Raw genomic sequence first — 21,565 nt, forward strand, 5'->3', positions numbered from 1 at the left:
CGACAATCCTGCTGCATTGTAAACTGTGTTTGTTGGGCTTGGCTGAATCCTCTCAGGAGAGACCCTCTGCAGAGAAAGAGGGCAGCGTTATCTGGGAATCTGCTCTGTCTCTCCCCCTTGTGCCTCCGTCTGCCCGCCTGGGTGTGTCTGCCGCCACACATGCAGAGTGAGCCTGCAAGCTTTCAGACACCCTCAGATGGTCGTTTGATAAATGCATTCCCAGGTTTCTTTTTAAACCAAACTACTTTTTTGCGTTTTTTTGTTTCTTTCACATCCATGACCATAAAAACGAGTCCAGCAGAAAGCATGCTGGGATTTAATGCATACGGTCACCCTTCCTACATTAGTGACCTAATTGTTGTACATCCCAGACACGTTCTTGAACACTTGAGTAAGCACGGTCTCCTCAGTACCCCGCTAAGGCTAAGGAAATTGGTCCGTGCCTAAAAGGAGCCAGCCATATGAAACTGTGAAGTTTTCAAAAATAATTCAAATCTTTGGACTATTTTCTCGGTTAATTCAGTCCTCATGCAGCTCTCAGTTCCAGTCAATTACTGAGTTTACCGAGGCGTCTTCTGGGAAACAAGATTTATCAGGACACAGCTTCACCTTTTGGCCTCATGTGCTTTCAGAAACACAATGAACTTCAGCAGCAAAACACTCAATCTGAGCTTTGCACTGCAATAACTGAACTAAGTGTAAGTGAGATTTCTTCAAATTAGTGTATTTGTCCTGGATTTGAGCAGCAAAATGAGATTATCTGCCAATGGAATAATAAAATAAGATAATAAGATCTGCTGCACTTGAAATAAGATGATGGAGTTGAGTTGTTCGTATTTCAAGTGCAAAAATCTTATTCCATTGGCGGATCATTTAAACTTGCCTGCCAAAATCAGGGACAAATACACTCCTTTCAAGGAAATTTTCATTTACTTTTAGTTCTCTTTTTGTTGTATGTTCCCTGTTTATGGCTAGAGAGGCTACCTTGTTGAAAGTTTAATTGTTTTAGGAACTAATTAGCAATGTTTAAAATACTCAAATGCAGATCATAATTAAATTGTTGACAACTGAAGCATATTGTCTCATTTAATGTTATTTAAGACACATGACTGGGGCCTCCAACCATGAAATTATTTTCTTAAAAAAAAAAGCCTGTAAAGAAAAATATACCCATAATATTTAAGTTACATAAAACCTTTGACCCTTTTTTTTTTTGTATTAATTGACACAACCACCCTCCCCCAAGAACACCGGTCCTCGGTTCTGGGCCAGGCAGACGCTCCGTCACTTTGTTATAAAGAACCGGGGCCACACCTGTAACCTGAGGAGCACACCTGAGGCTGCAGGTACAGCCTAGCTGACTGAGACTGAGCTGCTCTGTGAAGATGGGAGAAAAACATCCCAAAGAAATGCAGTAGGTGGTTCTACCATGTACTGACTCACAAATATATAAAAATCATTAAATTATGTATCATGTTCGTACTGTTTCACGGTTTTCCTGCATAAAATCACATCATAAAATAAATGTTTGCCTGAATACCTGGGAGTGGACAATAATTCAATATCAATATATATTACAATATAATTTTATTCAATAAAGGTGATAAAGGATCACAATGTTTGTCACTGACTGATGTTCTGGGTTTTATGTAATTTTATGTTTCAATTTTAAAGCTAGCATTTCTAAAATGTTATATTGAAGGAGTTTTATAAACATGATAAAATAATTGTAATCAGTTATTACAGGCATCTGTTTTCTTTGGAGTCTTTCTGATGCTTTTATTTTGTTTATATCGATATCGTAAATGTATCGTATCTATCAAAATTAAGAAATATATCGTGATATAAGTTTTGGCCATATCGTCCAGTCCTATGAAACCTAATTCCTTATAATGTGAAGGTGTTGCATGGTGATGAACAGTTTGTTTTGAACTTAAAATGATCTGAGTTTTAAGTTCAAAAACAAATATCTGAGTTTATCCAATTATTCCTGCTCTGTCCTTCATCATTTTCCCCTCTTTCATTCCCTCCATCTGTCTGAACGCATTCATCAGTCAGAGCTTCATCTGGCTGGCGGCCTTTTAAATTAATGGCAGGGGTAAATACCAACAGAAAGGATGCAGAAGTTTGCTTCAGGATACGAGCAGGTTGACTGCGTCTTTGTGTGTGTTTGACAAAGGCCACTTTGTTTTGCCTAAATTCCCATATTCAGGCATATTTGTTTCCCAGATCCACCAATATATTGTCCTTTAAGTTAAAAAGAGAGGAACACAGATTAGAGATTCTACAAAATACCCCAGCATCTCGATGTGGAGCAGATAAATTATATGGAACAGTTCACAGGTCAGCGCTTCTCAGTGCGACTTGTATTTTTCCATATGAAGCATATTAGCTTTTTTTCTCCTGCTGGTAATTGCTATTATGGACTATTTTACTCTTCATAAGTGTCAGCATAATAGCACTTTGTCGTCAGGCGGAAGATAGGCGTCAGAGCACTAAAAAGCATTCAAGCTACCCCCTTATTATCTGTGAAACCTTCATACAAGCCCGGTGTTTAGCCTGTGAAGTGGAGCAGCTCTCCTGCAGCCGGGGATATTAAACTAAAGGATTTATTCTGTGTAGCACAGCATGCCACGTTGCTGTTCAATGATGTAATAAACTGTAAACATCCCTGCCAATTCAGGGCCTGCCCTCAGTCGTCTTTGACGCAGTATTTGTTGATTATATTTAATAAAATAGGACAAACTTAATGTATGGGTCTTAAATCCTGATGTTCTCTGTAGCTGCAGCCCTGCCAGGCTATGAATGTCCTGCTTCGCCTCACTTGTGGCGACACGTGCGCCTGTTTTCATAGATGACAGATCTCTTGACTTGGCACTTTCCCCCGTGCCTCCAAAGCTGATGGCGACATTTCAGCGTCCTTGTTAGAGGGCTAAATATGGCTCTGCGTCCCATCATGGGCACGCCATGAAAAACAGCAACCCACTGCATGGTCATGAAGGGAGAGATCTGTTGTTAAAACGGGAAGATAAACCGAATTAGAACACTTGGACGACATCTTATGAAACATAACATGACATGTTGTTCTTTGGCTGTTTTTAAATTAGGAAAATATTGAGTTTTACGTGTATTTTGGTAGAAGTTCTCCTGCAGAGGTAGTAACCATAGTGACTATTGTTGGTCTGAGACTAATTGATGTTTGGGCGCTTTAACACCATGCACATAATAAACTTTGTATTTTCTAACACATTTGGACATAAGGATATTAAATATCTATGTTAGCAATACTGAAAAGATTGAGAAATGTGAATGAACAATACAAACTGAAGGAAATACTATTTTCTGTTAAAAATAAATGTGTTTTTTAACATAGAAAAATAAATTTGAATCTCTAATTCCTTATAATGTGAAGCTGTTGCATGAACTGTTTGTTTTATACTTGGAAATGAGTTCAGATCTGAGTTTTCTCTCCAATTACTCCAACTCTGTCCTTCCATCATTTTCCCCTCTTTCATTCCCTCCATCTGTCTGAACGCATTCATCAGTCAGAGCTCTCTGCTGTTCTTCATCTGTCTGCCTCACGGCTCTTTAAATGAATGGCCGGGGTCAAGACTAAAAACCATCAAAAAGTATGTTTACTTCAGGTAGACACAATGAGAACATCATTACTTAGCTTTTGAAGGAAGGTTGTCTTGTTTTATTTAGATATTTAGTCCAATTCTCCTGACGGCGTGAGAGTGAAGACGGATCCAGAAATCTGTCTGAGGCCGGAAAGAAGACTTTAGCAGCTTTCTGAGGTTGGCGAGGGATTTAAGAAGGTCTCTAAAGAAACTGAAATCAGCCGTTCCAGCATAAGGAAATGGGTCTACATGGACATTCAAAACAAGAAGAGGTGAAAAGAAGTCTCCAAAATCTCTAAAATATCACCGTGGGACTTGCAGCAGGTTCTTGGTCCTGTTAATGAGAAAGATCCCGTCTTTCCAATCATGAAGATACAACTTTAACTTCCATGAGAGGCATTAAAAGGCAAAAGCTTTGGTATCTAAGGAAAACATGGAGTCAGACTGAGGTTTGCCAGAGAGAGTGTAGCCTAAGACCTGGACTTCTGGAATAATGATCCACAGGTGAGTCTGAAACTGAATTATTTGGAGACCAGACCGTTTGGGATTGACCAAACGCAGCACTAACCAACAGTGAAGCATGGAGGTGGAGGTGTCATGGTGAGGGGACGCTTTGCTGCTGGACAGGTCCGGCTCACCATCATAGAATTCACCAAACTGGAATAAAACTTCACTTTTAAATATAACAAGGACTCTGTCATGTGTCTCCTTGTTTTAGTAACTGACTGGACTGACATTGTGACATTAGGCTGACACATCACTGGACACATTAGGATAGAATAGAAATATCATTATCATAAAAGAGTAAAAAAACAAACATAAAAGCAAGAGACTGTTCATTAGGGAGAAGATTCACTTGTAGATTCACCTGGATCTGATCGGCCCATCAATGGAGAGTCGTTAGGCTCCTCGTTAGCCTGGCTCCCTGGAGGAATGCTGTGGTCACATGTATGGAGGTGAGGACTGGGGAGAAACTTGGCAGGAATCAAACCTATTGCTGCGCTGTAAGTTTTTGAAAGTTTAAACCTGAGCCCTCTTCCTCAACACAGCTATAGGTTTGATTCCTGCCAAGTTTCACACCTCCACAACTTTCCTCCTGTGAGCCAGGCAAGCCATTAGCCCAACAACTCTCATTTGGATCTACAGGTGAATCTAAGGTCTAACAAGGCCTGCAGGTCTATAAAGCTGGAACTACTCACTACTGCAGACATTTTGGACTGAGAAAGCTTCCTGGATGGAAGAGAAACGTCTACAGCTTCAGAACAGAAGTCCAGTTGTTATTTTTTTAACCTTTTTTTTTATTAATCATGACCTGATGACTGAGGATCCTTACCAACATATTCTCTTATATCTATTAACATGCTCAATCACACACACACACACACACACACACACACACACACACACACACACACACACACACACAGCTAAAGTCCTTTTTGTCTCTCTCCATGGTGCTGAAATCCCTGACGCTCCTGTCTGGGATGTCCATCTGGACCGGGCCAACGTTGTCTTTATGTGGACATGTCTCTTTACGTAGATGGCGCTTAGGAGACATTTATCTTTTAATAGTTTATTAACTTGCATTTTTTGCTTTTTGTTTATTATATTTGCTCTGTTGAGCTTGAGAAACGCTACTTTGTCTAGTGTTGTCTTCACTTCATGACCTTCATATTCATCACTCTCTACCACTGAGAAGTGAGACTGACACGAGGATTATCATACAGGATTACGACGGTATCTGGTTTTAATCTATTTCTACATCTACATCTATCATTGAACAAAAATAATCATGACAATGTCTCACTGTCATTGTCAAAATAGGCTGTAGCTTTTATTAGGGCTGCACAATATTACAACGACGTAGAATTGCAATGCAGTAATATATGTATTAAATCTGAGAGCAGAAACAAAGTTTGAGAGAGAAGAGAATATGTTTTGAGTGTGAGCGTATGTTTTGAGTATGTTTTGAGTGTGAGCGTTACAAGTTTTGAGTGCAAGAAGATGAAATTCTTTTCTCAAATAGAAATTTTGTGCTCTTGGATTATGGCAGAATAATTCCCCCATAGTAATAGTTCTAACAATATAGATCACAGTTTACCCACATTTTCTTTTCTTCATTTTCCTTCATCACAGTGTTCCCTCCACTCTTAGATCAAAAATATACATGAAGGGTGGTTATTGTGGCCAGTCAACCTGTGTCCAACATGGAAAAAATATCATTGACATCCAGCTTGCACGGCACTTAGAATATAATATAAGAATGTAATACCCAAATATTGCATGCAATAAATTATTTTGTGGTTGCAATATTACATCTATAGATATTGTGATGACAGTTTTTAACTGATGTATTGTGTGGCTGTAGCTTTTTACACTAAGACTGCAGAGGAAGGGGCCTAAATTGAAGCACGGGGTTCAGATATCTGATATTAGATGATGAAAGATTCATTTGTTCATTACCAAGTGGGAAAATGAAATACAGCAGTTTAGTAGTTCAGAGTTTCTGCTGAAAAGAAATGGATTAGCCATCCATGTGTGAACAGCAGACAAGGGAAATGTTACTGCTGACTGTAAAGCGTGAGTCTTTGCATGGTCCTGCGATGATGATCCGCCTACAGACTAATCCTTATAATCTGGTTGTAGAACAAAGCATATCAATGATATTTCTTTTAGATCTCAGAAAATTGTCCACATTTTATACCATAGTGTGAGTCCTTTACAGCAAATGTCTGTTTTATTTTCACATTGCCCCAGTTATCATCAGTTAATCATGAAGACCAAGCACTTAGATATTAAATTATCCAGAGACTTTTTTTCTTTCCAGTGGCTGCATTATGCCGTAATTGCAACTCCGGCTCATTGCATGTGCACTGAGCCCTCTAAACAGTAAAAAAGAATCAAGTCTGCTGTAAATCCTTTCCTGTCTTTACATTTCTAATAACAAGTAAAGGTCTCGCTCCATTATGTATCACAGACTGGGCCATCTCTTTACGCTGTGAGTGCAAAAAGGTTTCTGTTCCATGCACATGATTTCACACCCTAAAGCCATCCCCTGACTCCTCATTATGGGCCGCAACACAATGGGAGGGATTTCAGGGTTGCACTCTCCTCCTCCTCCTCCTGCATCGTGCAGTATTTTTCTTGCTCCTCCTGACGTGGCCTCAGGGGTGAATATCTATAGCAGGGGGTTCTGTTGTCTGGACACCGGAGAACAAAAGGCAAAAGGAGCCTCAAAACCAAATGCATTAAATGGCTTTCTGTGCAGAGAACTGAACAGGCGTCCAGTCAGAGACTCCATGATAATATCATTTTAGGAAAATGGTCATAATCTATAATCTTTTCAGTAAAGATGCACCGATTTGAGTTTTGTGGCCGATTTACAGTCACAGTTGAACTGCAGATTTCTCTTTTAAGAACAATAGTATAAGAAGATATAAGAAGAGCATTTAACAATTTTTTTCTATCCTTTTGGCATTGAATCTTTATTAATTATTTATATTAAGAGTTGAGGGGATGCCACACTGTGTGTATGACACAGCTTTCCTCTTTTGATAAAACGGTTTATTTAAAACAAAGACTAAAGGGTATGGAGTATATCTCTTATGCTACTTAGCATCTTAGCGATTAGCACAGCTAGCATTACATAAACTCCAGTCTCTTTTGTCGTGAATGGTGGTGGAGTAGGAGGACCAAATCACAGGGTCCTCCTCCTCCACAACACAGACCAAAACTTAGATGGCAGAATTTAGTTGTTTGGATCCTTATTGAGGGAAGTAAAACAAATATAATCAAGAAGGCGTCATTTAGAACAGTTTGATCTGACAAAGAACTGAAGACCCAGATGTGGATGAATGCTGAAGAGGTTAGAAACATGCTTAAATAACCCTGGGAAATACAAGAAAAACTGTCAGAAAACAAAATCTAAGAAAAGATGGCATGACAGTCCTGATGTCTGCCTGTAGCTCCTTTAACTTTGAGAGCTCCAAAAGGCTGCCAGCATTTCCAAATCCAGCCTGCTCCATCATAGTCAGAAGTTAAAAGTATAAAAGGATCAAACAGAGGAACTCTGCTGATCTCCAGTCCACCTTCCTGTTATCTGCAGGAAGTCTTGCTCTCTCTCACTTTCTTAATGCCTGAATGAACTCTAGAGATGCAGAAAGTACAGTTTACTTTTTAAAAAGCTGTTTGCATCTTAGAGCTTCCTTCGACTTCATCTGAACACTGACACTGAAAATAGGCCAATGTGTTCCCTCAATCACAGCGTCCACTCTGTGGATTGTTAGTTGTATCCTAATAACTCTTCTTATGGTGCATTCACTGGTCAGGAAAGTATTGAATCTCTTAGTTTCTTAATGCGGGGTCACCAGTCAAAGCAAATCAAACAAAACCTCAGTTTGGATGTTTGGCTGCTGAGCGGTACACTAACATAAGGCCTTTTACGTTCCTCATTACAGTTATACAGCATCAAACTACCATCAGTTCCACTCATGTCATTCGAGTGACCAATTTTTGTTCTGTACGATGCTGTTTTTAGCCAGTAAAAGCCATTAGCTGAGCTTCCTGTGTAAAAACTGCTGCGTGTCCATCACTGTCACTCAGTGATTTTCTTTAAGTGGGGCAGAAGTGCATCCCATGAAGGAGGTCTGTTATAAAAACATCTGCAGCTCGTTATGCACCCACTGCTTCTCTGGAGGAGCGGCTCCTGATTCATTGTCTGTAACTGGGACAGCGTGTCTCTGTGTGGCTGTTACGCTCGGGTTCCACATTCCCAGCGTGTTTATCCGTCTTTGCTTGACTAAAGAGCACAATCGAAGCAATTTGAATTAAGACTGTGTTTCCCGTTGCTGCAAAAGTCTTGTCTGATATTGTTGGAGCAACGGTGCTACTTTCTTTATGTCTCTGCTTACTGTTTGGGAGCAGCAACCATGTGAAGTCTTTATTTTTTTTCTTGGCAACCTACCAGGAACAACCCACTCAGAACCTAGAAACCCCAGAAAGACTCCTCGCTATGTCCTCCTCTTCTTCTTCTTCTGCTGACAGATTTTCCTTTTCCCACCGTCTGGCCTCAGCTGTTGAGCTGCAACCTTCGCAGGCATGTCACCGGCCTCTCCTGTGAAGGGAGAAACCAGCTCGTTCGGTCACCCCGTGCCTTGAATTAATCAGCTGGGTCCTCATGCCGTTTCTTTTTTAATCAAGTCGTCCACTAGAACCACAGCGCTGCTCTCAGGAGGCCGAGACAGTCACTGAATTAGATCTTCATCCTAGAAAATGTTCTGCAACATGATTAATTCAGATTTCTCCAGCTACCTGCGTGAACAGAAACGAACCAGAAAAATGATGTTGTGTTGTGGGAGGAAAACAACCGATGGACACCGGAGTCGTGTCTAATGGAAAATAATACATACTTATATCTCATAAATGATTCATAATGTGGAGGTTGTTTACCGCTAGGAGGGATTTATTTCTAATCTTTTTCATGCATTTTGTCCCACTGCTATGGCTTTGTTTATTATGCAGGCCGCCTGATTAACCTGAAACTGCCGTCCTAAAGCTTCTAGTATTTCTGACCTTCAATTGTTTGCGGTTTCATGTGGAAATTTTGAGCATAAAAAAAAATCCGGACAAAGCCGCATTGATTGGTCGGGTCTCGCAGAGGCCACAGGCACCACAGGCCTTTATTCTGCTGATGAGCTGAGAAAATGAAGGAAGGGTCAGAGCACGAATCGAACCACTAGAGCAGCTGCCGTTCCTACTTAGGAATTTCTGTCTGCGCTTTCCGGACAGCGCTGCAGGGTTGCGGCTTTGTCCGACTCTTCCACTGAGCTTTTGTCATTCTTATTACAGCAGCACCCTGACAGCGTGGCGCCGATATGATTGCCTGTGTTTATTCTGTTGACGTCTGCTCTGATTTCCTCAATCAAGGCTTGGCGCCTTCATGGGGACAAGTCAGCTTCCAGTGATGTGAAAACCTATGTCAGGAAAACGGGAACACTGTGTCTATTGATCAGTGAAACATCAGCCCCCTGTAGAAGGCACAACAGGTAGCTCATGTGAGCGCCGGCAGCAGCAGTTTCACCTGGAGGACAGTTGTGAACGCTGCGCGGCTGCAGGTCCAGGACAGGATGTGGGTCTCCTTCTCTGACCGTCCCTCTCTCCCCCTGTCGACCCCTCCAGGCGTTCGGCCAGGCCTACACCAACCAGCGCAAGGTGGCAGAGGATGGGGAGACCATTGAGGAGACGCTGCTGCAGGAGTCAGCCTCCAAGGAGGCCTACTACATGGGCCGACTGCTGGAGCTGCAGACGGAGGTGACGCTCAGCCGCTCGGTGGCGTCCAATGCCCAGGCGGAGAACGAGCGGCTCAACGCACTGCTGCAGGAGCTGCGGGAGGTGAGCTTCTTGTTAGGCAACGAAAACGTAATCAAACACATAGTTTCTAGTTTGAACTCTGTAAATTTCAACATATTATTCTCACTTTATAAATAAGTAAATGCAGTTTCATGTTATGCTTGGTTAATATCTGCTTGAGTGCATGCAAACGAAATTTTGTTGCATACAGCTTAGGGCAATGTAATGAGATTGCAGTTGAAATAAAATAACATTACAATATAAAATGCAGCAGTGATAAGAATATAACAATGCAGGAGAAAACAGTCTCTTAAAAAAGTGTGCAGAAGAATGTTCAACCATGTTTATAGTGCAAAAATAATGGTGCAAAAAAAAGGCAATGATATGAAAAGTTAATGCCTTTAAGACCAGACCCTTTGTTTTATTTTATTTCATTTCTCAGTTGTACTTGCTTGTAAATGTCGGTTACAACTAACTGATTACATGTTTAAGTTTCAATTAACAACTAAGAATTAAATATGCTCAACAGCTTTTTAAAAAGTAGTTCATAAAAGCAAGCGTGAAAAACGACAATAGTGAGCAGGATGATTTTATTCAAACACATCAGCAGATAACGTCACTCTATTAGAATATAATGTTCCACTTTACAATAAGGCCCCCTTTATAGAGGCTTATAAATGGTTGGTAGATATATTAATAATTAATCTGTAAACACTTTATAAATCATTAATAACTGTTTATTACGCATTGATAAAGAAAGATAAAGACAAAAAAAGACATAATTCTGCACCAGGTGATATTCTTCTTTATGTCATGGTGAACACTTTAAAATAAGGCTACATTTGATATTTATGTTCATAATGCAGTGATAAAGTAGAGAATTAGATGGTACATAATTATGTTTCCAAATACGTATGGAGCTTACAAGGTTGTACATTAGACTGAAATATTTAGAACAGCAACTCTACCTGAAATGTATAGAATTTGAACCATTTTACACAAATATAGATTTGGCTCACTATTTGGCAAGAAACCATAAGTTTTGTCTTTTTCTGGCCCTTTATTAATGCATAATAAACATTGATTTATAAAGTGTTTACAGATGCAATTTTAATCATTTATAAGCTTCTATGAAGGGAGGCTTATTGTAAAGTGCCATCGAATAAACAATTAAAACAGATTCAATTAGGAGATCTACCTCTATTTTCTGGTACTGCAAAAGTTTTTGTTTTTCTCCATTTAAAAAATGTAAAAAGTCAAAATTTCTCTTAAATTAAATAAATTACCAAATATCTTAACCGGGAGGGGGGGTAATGTAACTTGCAGAGCTGTATGTGCTCGTCCAACAACAATAAAGATATTATGTTTTAAAATGTAAAACGTTATTCTACGCAGTTTCTTAATCTAAAAGTGTAGGGAATATTTATTTATTTTTTATTTTTGTCTTTAAGATGGAAATTACTTGCTTATAGGACTTGCTTTTTTAAACATGAAAGTTCTGTAAATGAAAATGTATTAATTCCTTTTTGTGAACATTTCATCGGTTTTCTCCATTTTAAAACCCAACAACCAAATTTTTTTTTCTTTAATTTAAAAATCCAAACAATTATCCTAAAGTAGATTTTGTAAACTAAGCTATTTTGTTTTGAAGGGTCGTGTACCTTGTGTGGCTCTAAACAAATGCTGTTTAGCTGGACCAAAGACAAAAATGGCTCTTAATGCTGTAAAGATTGCTGACCCCTGGTCTGAACTACACAGCTATAAAACTGGGCTGCTTTTACTAGAATATGGGGAAATACACTGTAAACATTTTGCCTTCTGTTCTCTGTTTCAAATCAAGCCTTAAATATTTCTTGTAACTACAGAAAATGATTTTTAAACCGCGTCATAAAGCTGGTATTTACAAACCGTATGAAAAGACACACGAGCTTTCTTTGGTCCTGAATATTTAGAGGTTTCCTGGTCGACCCTCGCCTGAATCCAATGAAACGGTCATAATCAGAACCTGCAGAACCGGGTAATAAATCCGCTGTTTGGTTCAGGTGTGGTGGAACGTCTGAGACCTGCAGAACGTCTGCTGTACATGTGTTTTTTTTACAAAATTCTCCAAACTCCTTAAACACGGAAACAATTATACAACAAAGCTGCTTTTTGCAATAAGGCACGACACAACCCCTTAATGTGAAAATGTAATTAAATGTTAAAGAAAAACATATAGATCAGCTACAAATGCAGTTTAACCTTTTTTCTGTATATAACAGAAATATTCTCTAAAAACAATTCCTTTTTATTAATGTTTGCAACATTATCAGGTATTAAAATGCTCGTGTATCTCTGTATTTTAATTGTATATTTATACATTTTGTCACTTTTAAAAGATCTATCAAAGAAAGCACAGAAATCTTTGCATCTTAGTGATGTAGCTATATACTTTTAAAGGAGGTCGTTGCTCTAAACACATTTGCTAAATTAACAAAATAAATTGTAAATAAAGCAGCTGTGGCAAAAAGAAACGACTCAGCCTGTGAATTTATTTAGATATAACTTCAACCTGTGCCACGTTATTATACAAAGTTGAGAGGTTTGTGAAAACTACACCCAAATAACCCTAGATATTCACAATGCATGTAAAAGCCAACATTCTCTGAGGTGTGTTTGCTTTTTACCATCGTTGTCCTTCATTCAGCTCCACAGGTAAATCTTTAACCAAGATGTTTTCACAGCAGACAGAACTGCAACATGAGGGAAATTTAAAGGATTCAAGGTATGTTTTTAATGTGAAGCAAATCAACAGATGTTGCATAATGCTGCTGAATGTCAAGTTTCTGCCACCGGGTCTTTCCTGAACTAATTGGGTCAAAGATTTGGCAAAGGTCAAGAGGTCAGGCTGACAAAGACTCTCATAGAGAAAGCTCGTGCCTCCGACCAGCAGCAGGTTCGGTCGCAGGCGGGGAGTTCAACCTGGGGTCAGACACCACGGCCACGACCCCATTGTGGGGGGCAAATCCGGAGCTAAGCTGGGGAATAAGAGAAATGCCCTGAGCTCGGCACATGTGCAGGGACAGAGCGAGCTGGGCTGCTCCGTCACTCATTCACAGAACGGACCTGGACTTTACTGCAGAGGCTGAAATCACAACACACTGTGAAAGGAAAGTCTTCCCCGTGTTGGAGCTCGTTAGGAATAAACAGATTATTTTATGATTGCTGCCTCTCTCAACCAACACCAAAAGGGAACTAAAAGTAAATTAGTCTATTTTTCCTTGATTTGAGCAGGTAAATAAGGTGATTTGCCAATGGAATTGAATTTCTTGCACTAAAATAAGAACAATTAATCTCTATCATATTATTTTAAGTGCAGCATATCTAATCCTCTTATTTTAAGGGTCAAAATACTAATTCCATTGGCAGATCCTATTTACCTGCTCAAATCAATGACAAATACACACATTTCAAGGACCTTTACTTACTTTTAGTTTTCTTTTTGCAGTGCATGACTTCTGGGCAGGTGTATGAGCTGCTTTGTGCCTCGCTCTGAAATCCTCATCTTCAGACACGATGCCCAGTAATGAGGAAGAGTGGCTCTTTCACCACGAGTAGCAGCTGTTCAGACACACACCTCACACCTAAAGAAAAGGTTCATTTATCTTCACAATTACTTTTTAGGGAAATCTGCAGCAAAATGAGTCCAGTAGCAACATGGGCTGAAGGTAAAACTGCAGAGTTTGGCCTTAATGACCATAATTAGACAGATCTCTTGTGTTGTTCAGAGGGGTTTAGGGTACCAGCACCACTTTCCCTCTGCTCACACCAACCCAGCCCAGAAAAGATTAGCTGCACACAAGGCCTTTAGCCCAGCCAGTTATTGCCCCAACAATTAGCCTGATCCATTTGTGGGCAGAAGTTCTTGTGGATTCTCAGGAATCAGTCCATGATATGATGGCCTGTTAAGTCCACATTGACTTTTCCCCATTTTAAAATACAGAAACGCACAAAGTTGCTGATTAAGATATTTAAAAGGTGCTGTAGCATCATCCCAAGGGGAAAAACAAGAGAATCTAACTGTACTTTTACTCAGTAGAGGAAAGGAAACTAGAGGAAAGGGTCTTTACTTTTTGTTTTTACATTGATCAGAGGCCCTAGGAACCACTAATTAGTAATCTGTGATTTTGTGTTTCCCTGGGGAATAAATATCCTGTGACACAGGCCTGATTCTGTTATCCTCTGGTCATGAGGCCAGATGCAGAGCCATGGTTATCTCACCACCAGCAGCCAATCTCACAGATTTAGAGAACTGCAGCAGTGATGGTATCTTAGGGTCGCCTTGTCATCAGTAACAACCAGTAGCTGCTGTGTATGTGACAAAAAAGATGTTTCTGTCCCACCGTCACAAACATAAATCTGTGCAGTTAGTCAAACTGTGCTGGGATTTTAACTGGGAGCTTTATGCTTTGGTCAGACCAATGTGGAGCTTTTCTGCATCCAACCGTTTAAATAAATCTGACATAAAACTATGCAGAAAATCCCTAAATTAGTCCATGGCCCCCATGAAGCACGGCAGAGATCCTGTGATGCTGTTGTGGGCCTGTTTCTCTTCCAAAGACTGTAGGATGAGCTGAGGAGAATGAAGACATCCGACATGACCCAGAACATTTGAGCTGAAAAGATGATCTCTGTGTGCTCCAACCTTGTGAACGGTTCTTGGAGAACAGAAAGGGGTTAGAGAAGACAGAGCAGAGACACAATAAGACAGACAAAATGCACAGAAGCACACATTGATCCAGTAATCTGTTCTACATTAGATGGTAGTAGTGGATGATCTGTCTTCTCTGGATGATGTCACAGTTAACAGAACGCCAGACCAGGTGTACCTTCTATGAAGAGAAAAATGACAGAGAACAAAAAGTTAAAAGCTGAAATAACAACAAACAATGCAGATTGGAGAGCAGTAGGAGAACTCAGCAGAGAGAGAGAAATAGGCCCTGATGTCCTCCAGCAGCCTAAGCCTATAGCAGCATAACTACAGAGGTAGCTCAGGGGAACATGAGCCAGTCTGACTAGAAGCTTTGTCACAAAGGAAAGTTTTAAGATTAGTCTTAAAAGTAGACGGGGTGTCTGCCTCACGGACCAAAACTGGGAGTTGGTTCCACAGGAGAGGAGCCTGATAGCTAAAGGATCTGCCTCCCATTCTACTTTTAGAGACTCTAGGAACCACCAGCAGACCTGCAGTCTGAGAGCGAAGTGCTCTGTTAGGAACATACGGGGTAATCAGAGCTCTGATATATGATGGAGCTTGATTATTAAGGGCTTTATACGTTAGAAGAAGAATTTTAAATTCTAGTCTTGATTTAACAGGAAGCCAATGATGGGAAGCTAAAACAGGAGAAATATGATCTCTCTGGTTGATTTTCATCAGAACTCTCGCTGCAGCATTTTGGATCAGCTGATCTGTTGGATCTGTCTGGTTCTGTTAGGTTCTGTTCTGCTCTGTCCCAGTTACATCGTCGCTCTCTCTCTCTCTCTCTCCCGCAGCCTAATTACTCTCACCTGCCTTTCCCTCCTCTCCTCGTTGTCAGGTTCTCCGTTATGCTGCCTCTGTTCTGGTCAGCTCCTTCTTGTTTTACTGATCCTTGTTTTGCCTGCCGGCCTGTAAGTTCTGCATATTTCAATAAATTATCATCTCATCATGCGGCTCCATAGCTCTCGCCTGCTTTTCGGTCCAAAAACTACAAAACATGACATGACAGGAGCTGCATTTAAAACACACACAATATTAATTTCTTATAAATTATTATGTTTGCATTGACTTGTTATTAATGCTACATTAGTATAAAGCTTGATGCTGAAACATCACTGCTTAGCTTTTAATTATGATTTTCTTTATCTTCTATAAGCAACACCCATCCATATATAGACATTATGGAGGTCTCAGTGCTATAAATGTCTTCACCCTGCAGACTGTCTTTGGCTCAGCATTTCTGTCCAACTGTAGGTCCAGAGGGCTGCAGGGGAGCTGCAGGCCGCTCTGCACCAAAAACAAGGCTCACATATTCTGCAAAGGTTTCATTATTTTGTTTTTCTCGCTTTATCTTAGCTCTCTTCCTAATAGTCGCAGGTTAACCTACACCTTTAGTCCTGTTTCATCTTCTGCTTTCCGCTCTAATTGTCTGCTGTCTGATGTTCAAGCGAGCCAGAACAGCTGATCAGATAAATAACGTGCAAATTTTTGTAATTCCTGAGACTACAAACGTCAACATGTTAGCTGCACCAGCAACATATTTTAAAGTAGAGTCGTTTTCTGGGGAACCTGTTTGTATTCCTGCACCATCCAATCAGCAGCTGAAAGGACTATTGAATATTGAATGCTGTCCTTTGTCTCTCCTTGTGTTTCCTGCCCCCCCCCCCCCCCCCCACTGGTGTTCTGGTTCCACTTCTTCTGCAGAGCAACGAGATGCTGGAGCTGCAGCGCAGCAGGATGAGGGAGGAGATCAAGGAGTACAAGTTCAGAGAGACCAGGCTGCTCCAGGACTACACCGAGTTGGAGGAGGAGAACATCACCCTGCAGAAACTGGTTTCCACACTCAAGCAGAGCCAGGTTACAAAGATGATCATCAACACTTTATTCTCCTATTGGGTTAGAGTTTGCCCGTCATTACGGTGTTGCTTTTCACCCACTCATGACATGTATCCATTCTCACTTTACCCGTCACATGGAAATGTGATCCTTTAATGTCATCAGAATCACCGAGCTTTGCTTTACACGGAGTGAACGAGTCACGCGTCTAAATGTCCTCTGCAGCAGATTCAGGTCGAATGAACCAAACTCTGCTTCTCACTGATCTGCTCTCCACCCTTTGGTCAAATGCATGAATTCTGTTGGACGAGGCGTGGTTGATGCACTCAGGTGTGTCTGCGGTCATTGCAACAGAAAATGGCTTCTTTCCAAAAAAAACCCTCAAAGAACAGAAATGTCAGCGTCAGAATAAAGTCTGAATAAAGTCAGAATAAAGTCTGAATAAAGTCTGAATAAAGTCAGAATAAAGTCAGAATAAAGTCAGAATAAAGTCTGAATAAAGTCAGATGTCAAACTTAGAGCTGCTGAGGTTCTTCCAGGATTCTAAAAAGTCTGGAAAATCCTGGAGAATCCAGAAAGTTTGGAAAAAGACGAATTTGTGATACTTTCGTTTAAAAGTTCAGTCCATTCATCCACTTATCTATCTATCTGTCCGTCCATCCATCTATCATCCTTTCATCCATCCATCCATCTATCCGTCCCTCCGTCTGTCCATCCATTTATCCATCCATCCATTTATCCATCCATCCATCCATTTATCCATCCATCTATCTATCCATCTATTCATCTATTTATCATCCGTCCGTCCATCCATCCATCCATCCATCTATACATCCACCAACCATTCATCCATCCATCCATCCATCCATTCATCCATCCATCAATCCATCCATCCATTCATCCATCCATCCATCCATCCATCCATCTATCTATCCATCTATTCATCTATTTATCATCCGCCCATCCGTCCGTCCATCCATCCATACATACATTCATCCATCCATCTATCCATCCACCAACCATTCATCCACCCATCCATCCATCCATCAATCCATCCATCCATCCATTCATCCATCCATCCATCCATTTATCTATCTATCTATCCATCCATCCATCTATCTATCTGTCTGTCCATCTATCCATCCATCCGTCCGTCCATTTATCCAACCTCCATCTATCTATCCATCTATTTATCAATCCATCCATCTCCATATTTAAACCCTCATCACTGTAGAAATAGTTTCCTTAAATTCTTTGTGATTTTGGGGATTTATTCTTCTGGAGAATGTTTGGAAATTTAAATCTATGAAGTCTGGAAAATTGACATGAAAAGTGTAAAGGAGCCCTGGTGCTTTATGGCTGTAAAAATGTACTTCTTTATTTTCTTATTTTGTACTAGAACTGAGTGATTAAAAATCAAATGAGTAATTATTTTGTCCTTTTGTGCGCTGCCCCAGGTGGAGTACGAGGGGCTGAAACATGAGATCAAAGTGCTGGAGGAGGAGACCGTGCTTCTCAACAGTCAGCTGGAAGATGCGTTGCGCCTCAAGGAAATCTCAGAAGGACAACTGGAGGAGGCCCTGGACGCCCTGAAGACGGAGCGCGAGCAGAAGAACAATCTGAGGAAGGAGCTGGCCCACCACATCAGCCTGAGCGACAGCGTCTACGGAGCAGGGGCCCATCTAGCGCTCACTGTCACCGGAGTTGAGGGTCTGAAGTTCGCAGAGGAGACCAGCGGGACAAACGTTCCCAACGGCAGCGCCATCCCTGCCGCTAACGGCAACATGGAGGACAGCAACCGCTGTAACGGCCACCTGCACCACGGCCCAGGGCTGGCCAAGACGAACGGCGATTACCGAGCGGGCCGGAAGGCAGACGGCCTGGTGCCGGACCTGTTCAGCGAGCTTAACCTGTCCGAGATGCAGAAGCTGAAGCAGCAGCTGCTGCAGGTGGGTCACATGTGTTTCAAGCTATGATGACGATGCTCTGCTATATTTTATTTATATAGCGTCAATTCATGAAACATGTCATCTCAAGGTTCTTTCCAAAGTCAGATTCCATCAGATCCTCCAGGTTGGTGAGAAAGTTTCCTCTCTAAGGAAACCCAGCAGGTTGCATCAAGTCTCTCCAAGCAGCATTCACTCCTCCTGAAAGAGCGTAGAGCCACAGTGGACAGTCGTCTGCATTGTTGATGGCTTTGCAGCAATCCCTCATACTGAGCATGCATGAAGCGACAGTGGAGAGGAAAACACCATCACACAGCAGATCAGAGGAGAGACGTGTCTGTCTTCTCAGGTTAAATGTCAGCTTTTAGAGAAGTAGCTGATTGGCAGTTAAATAGAGAAAATTACTAAATAGGAACAATTTGAGAACAGAAAAAAAGCTAAATATCGTTGGATATTTACCTATCCTACCAACAGGTTCACATCTATTTAAGTCCATAACCATAATAGTTTAGGTTGTGATAAACTCCACCAGCTCAGATAAAAATAAAATGTTAACATTTGATTTTATACCAACATCCTATTTGAAAACACTCTAACCGTACATTAGCCTATCATCCATATCAAATACAGTTATGACTAAACATTTACCAAAAATACCATTAGCCGAGGTCCAGTGGGACGCTGGGAATGAGATTCCTGTCCGCTAGATTAGTGGAAATGTTTCCACTGCAGACATTTTAACTCTGTGGTCATTTTATTCCTTTCTGTGGAATAACTGGAGGAGGGTTAGCCAGTCAAAACGTATCATTCATAACGTGTTTTTTTGTTATGAATATTAAACTATGCAAAAAGTAATTATATAAAAACAATATAAAGGTTTTGGCTTGAAAAGACTAAATCCATTAGTGTTTTATGTCTTTGTTTTATTTCTGGCAGGGTTAGGGTTTAGGTCCATTTATCCATGATACATTTTTTATGTAGATGGGTTTTTGTTTTTTATTATTATTATTATTATTATTGTTTTTTTTTAAGTGTGTGCAAAATTCCCAGTGCTCTCCTTATTGGCGCATCCATTACGTAACTCCTTGAAATAAATTTAAGTGAAGCATTTTTGTATTAACGAGTAATCTGTGACTTCCTGCTTACCTGGAGGTCATTTTTCTTTCCGGCTGTTTAAATCGGTAAAAACAGCAGAACATGCTCTTCAAGTAAGGCTGACATGTTGAATAAAATAACTGTCTGGTAAAAATCACAAGTCGGAACGATAATTCCAAAGTTTAAACAACGGTAACTGAGACAAACAATATTTCAGAGTATGCTACTTAAAAAAAAAACGTGTATTTTCGCACATCTTTAGCTTGGGGGCAACGAGTCGTTCTTTTTCTTTTTCTCCACCCTGCAGGTGGAGCGGGAGAAGGCGTCTCTGCTCATGAACCTGCAGGAGTCGCAGACCCAGCTGCAGCACACGCAGGGCGCCCTGACGGAGCAGAACGAGCGCGTCCATCGCCTCACCGAGCACGTCAACGCCCTGAAGCACCTCAACGCCGACAAAGAGCTCGACGACCCGCAGGAGAGCGAGAAGCCTGACGGCGGCTCCCCGTCGCCGTCTTCCAACAGCCACCACGATCCCGACATCCACGGCTTTGAGATCCTGGAGTGTAAGTACAAGGTGGCGGTGACGGAGGTGATCGACCTGAAAGCGGAGCTCAAGGCTTTGAAGGAGAAGTACAACCAGGCAGTGGAGGGGCAGGGAGACCGCCACAACGACGACCGAGTCCAGGCGCTGACTGAACAGGTGACCCCCTCACTTTTCTCCCACCTCAGACACACTTCAGTTTGTTTTATTAAGGCTTTATGTGATCAAGCAACACAAATGACTGCATAACTGTTAGGTGGAAGGAAAACGATGCGTGGTTTTCAATGAAAATGATTTCCACAGAAATCTGAAAGGTGTTTCAGGCATTTTTTTTCAGCCCTGCGGAGTCAGAAGCAGCTTTGCACATCTAGGCTGCTAACTCTGTTCGTTCTTCTTTACACAGTGCCTCAAACTCAGATGGGAAGCATCTGTGAACATCAATTTTCAAGCCTTGCTTAAAGATTTTCAGTTAGATTCAAGCCTGGACTTTGACTAGGCCATCCAGACAGATGAAAATACTTTGATCTACACCCTGTTCAGGGTGGAAGGTGAACCTCCACCAGACTTCTGGAGCCTCTAACAGGTTTTCCTCCAGGATTTATCTCAGTCCGTCTTCCTGTCAACTCTGACCAGCCTGTCTCTGTCGCTGTGTCCCCACAGCATGATGCTGCCACCACCGTGTTCCACATAAGGAGGGCGTTTTCTGGGTAATGTGTAGGGAACAGGTTTCTTATCTTGCTTTCTGTTAATGGTTTGTCAGTAGATTCTACTGTAACCCCAGTCGGTCGAGGCAGATGACCGTTCATACTGAGCCCGGTTCTGCCGGAGGTTTTCCTTCCCGTTAATGGGGAGTTTTTCTTCCCACTGTCGCTTCATGCTTGCTCAGTATGAGGGATTGCAGCAAAGCCATGTACAATGCAGACAACTCTCTCTTTGGCTCTACGCTCTTTCAGGAGTGAATGCTGCTTGTTAAGACTTTGATGCAATCAACTGGTTTCCTTATATATAGGACATTTTTGACCAATCTGTATAATATGATTGATTTGACTTTGTAAAGTGCCTTGAGATGACATGTTTCATGAATTGGCGCTATATAAATAAAATTGAATTGAATTGAATTGAATTCTCCCACCTGAGCTGTGGATCTCTGCAGCTCCTCCACAGCCTCCATGGTCCTCCTGCTTCTCTGATCAATGCTCTCCTGGTCCAGCCTGTCAGTCCAGGTGGACGTCCATGTCCTGGTAAGTCTGCAGGAGGTCCATCCTCTCTCCAGGTCCACATTATGGATTGATCAGAGCTCTGGGAGACTCTGTTATAAAGTAATTATGTGACTCCTGAAGAGAATAATATATATAATATAAATTAAGGGAAAAGAGGGCTGAACACAAATGCATAACTCATTTTTTATTTGAAAACCATGCATGATTTCTTTGGATTATTCCAC

At 41.2% G+C, this 21,565-nt stretch overlaps 1 protein-coding gene across 6 annotated transcripts in view; it reads left to right on the forward strand.

Annotated features, from left to right (window-relative positions):
* The window catches only part of bicd1a (bicaudal D homolog 1a), a 40,870-nt gene that overhangs the window by 10,856 nt on the left and 8,449 nt on the right, over positions 1 to 21,565 (forward strand). For all 6 annotated transcript variants that reach the window (XM_036126760.1, XM_036126762.1, XM_036126764.1 and 3 more), the window contains exons 2-5: positions 9,798 to 10,010; positions 16,408 to 16,560; positions 17,997 to 18,488; positions 19,888 to 20,280. In XM_036126760.1, the coding sequence (XP_035982653.1) occupies positions 9,798 to 10,010; positions 16,408 to 16,560; positions 17,997 to 18,488; positions 19,888 to 20,280 (1,251 nt within the window). The remainder of the gene's footprint in view (positions 1 to 9,797; positions 10,011 to 16,407; positions 16,561 to 17,996; positions 18,489 to 19,887; positions 20,281 to 21,565) is intronic.

This window comes from Fundulus heteroclitus, chromosome 2 (genome assembly GCF_011125445.2).
Source record: "Fundulus heteroclitus isolate FHET01 chromosome 2, MU-UCD_Fhet_4.1, whole genome shotgun sequence".
NCBI classification, from domain to species: Eukaryota; Metazoa; Chordata; class Actinopteri; order Cyprinodontiformes; family Fundulidae; genus Fundulus; species Fundulus heteroclitus.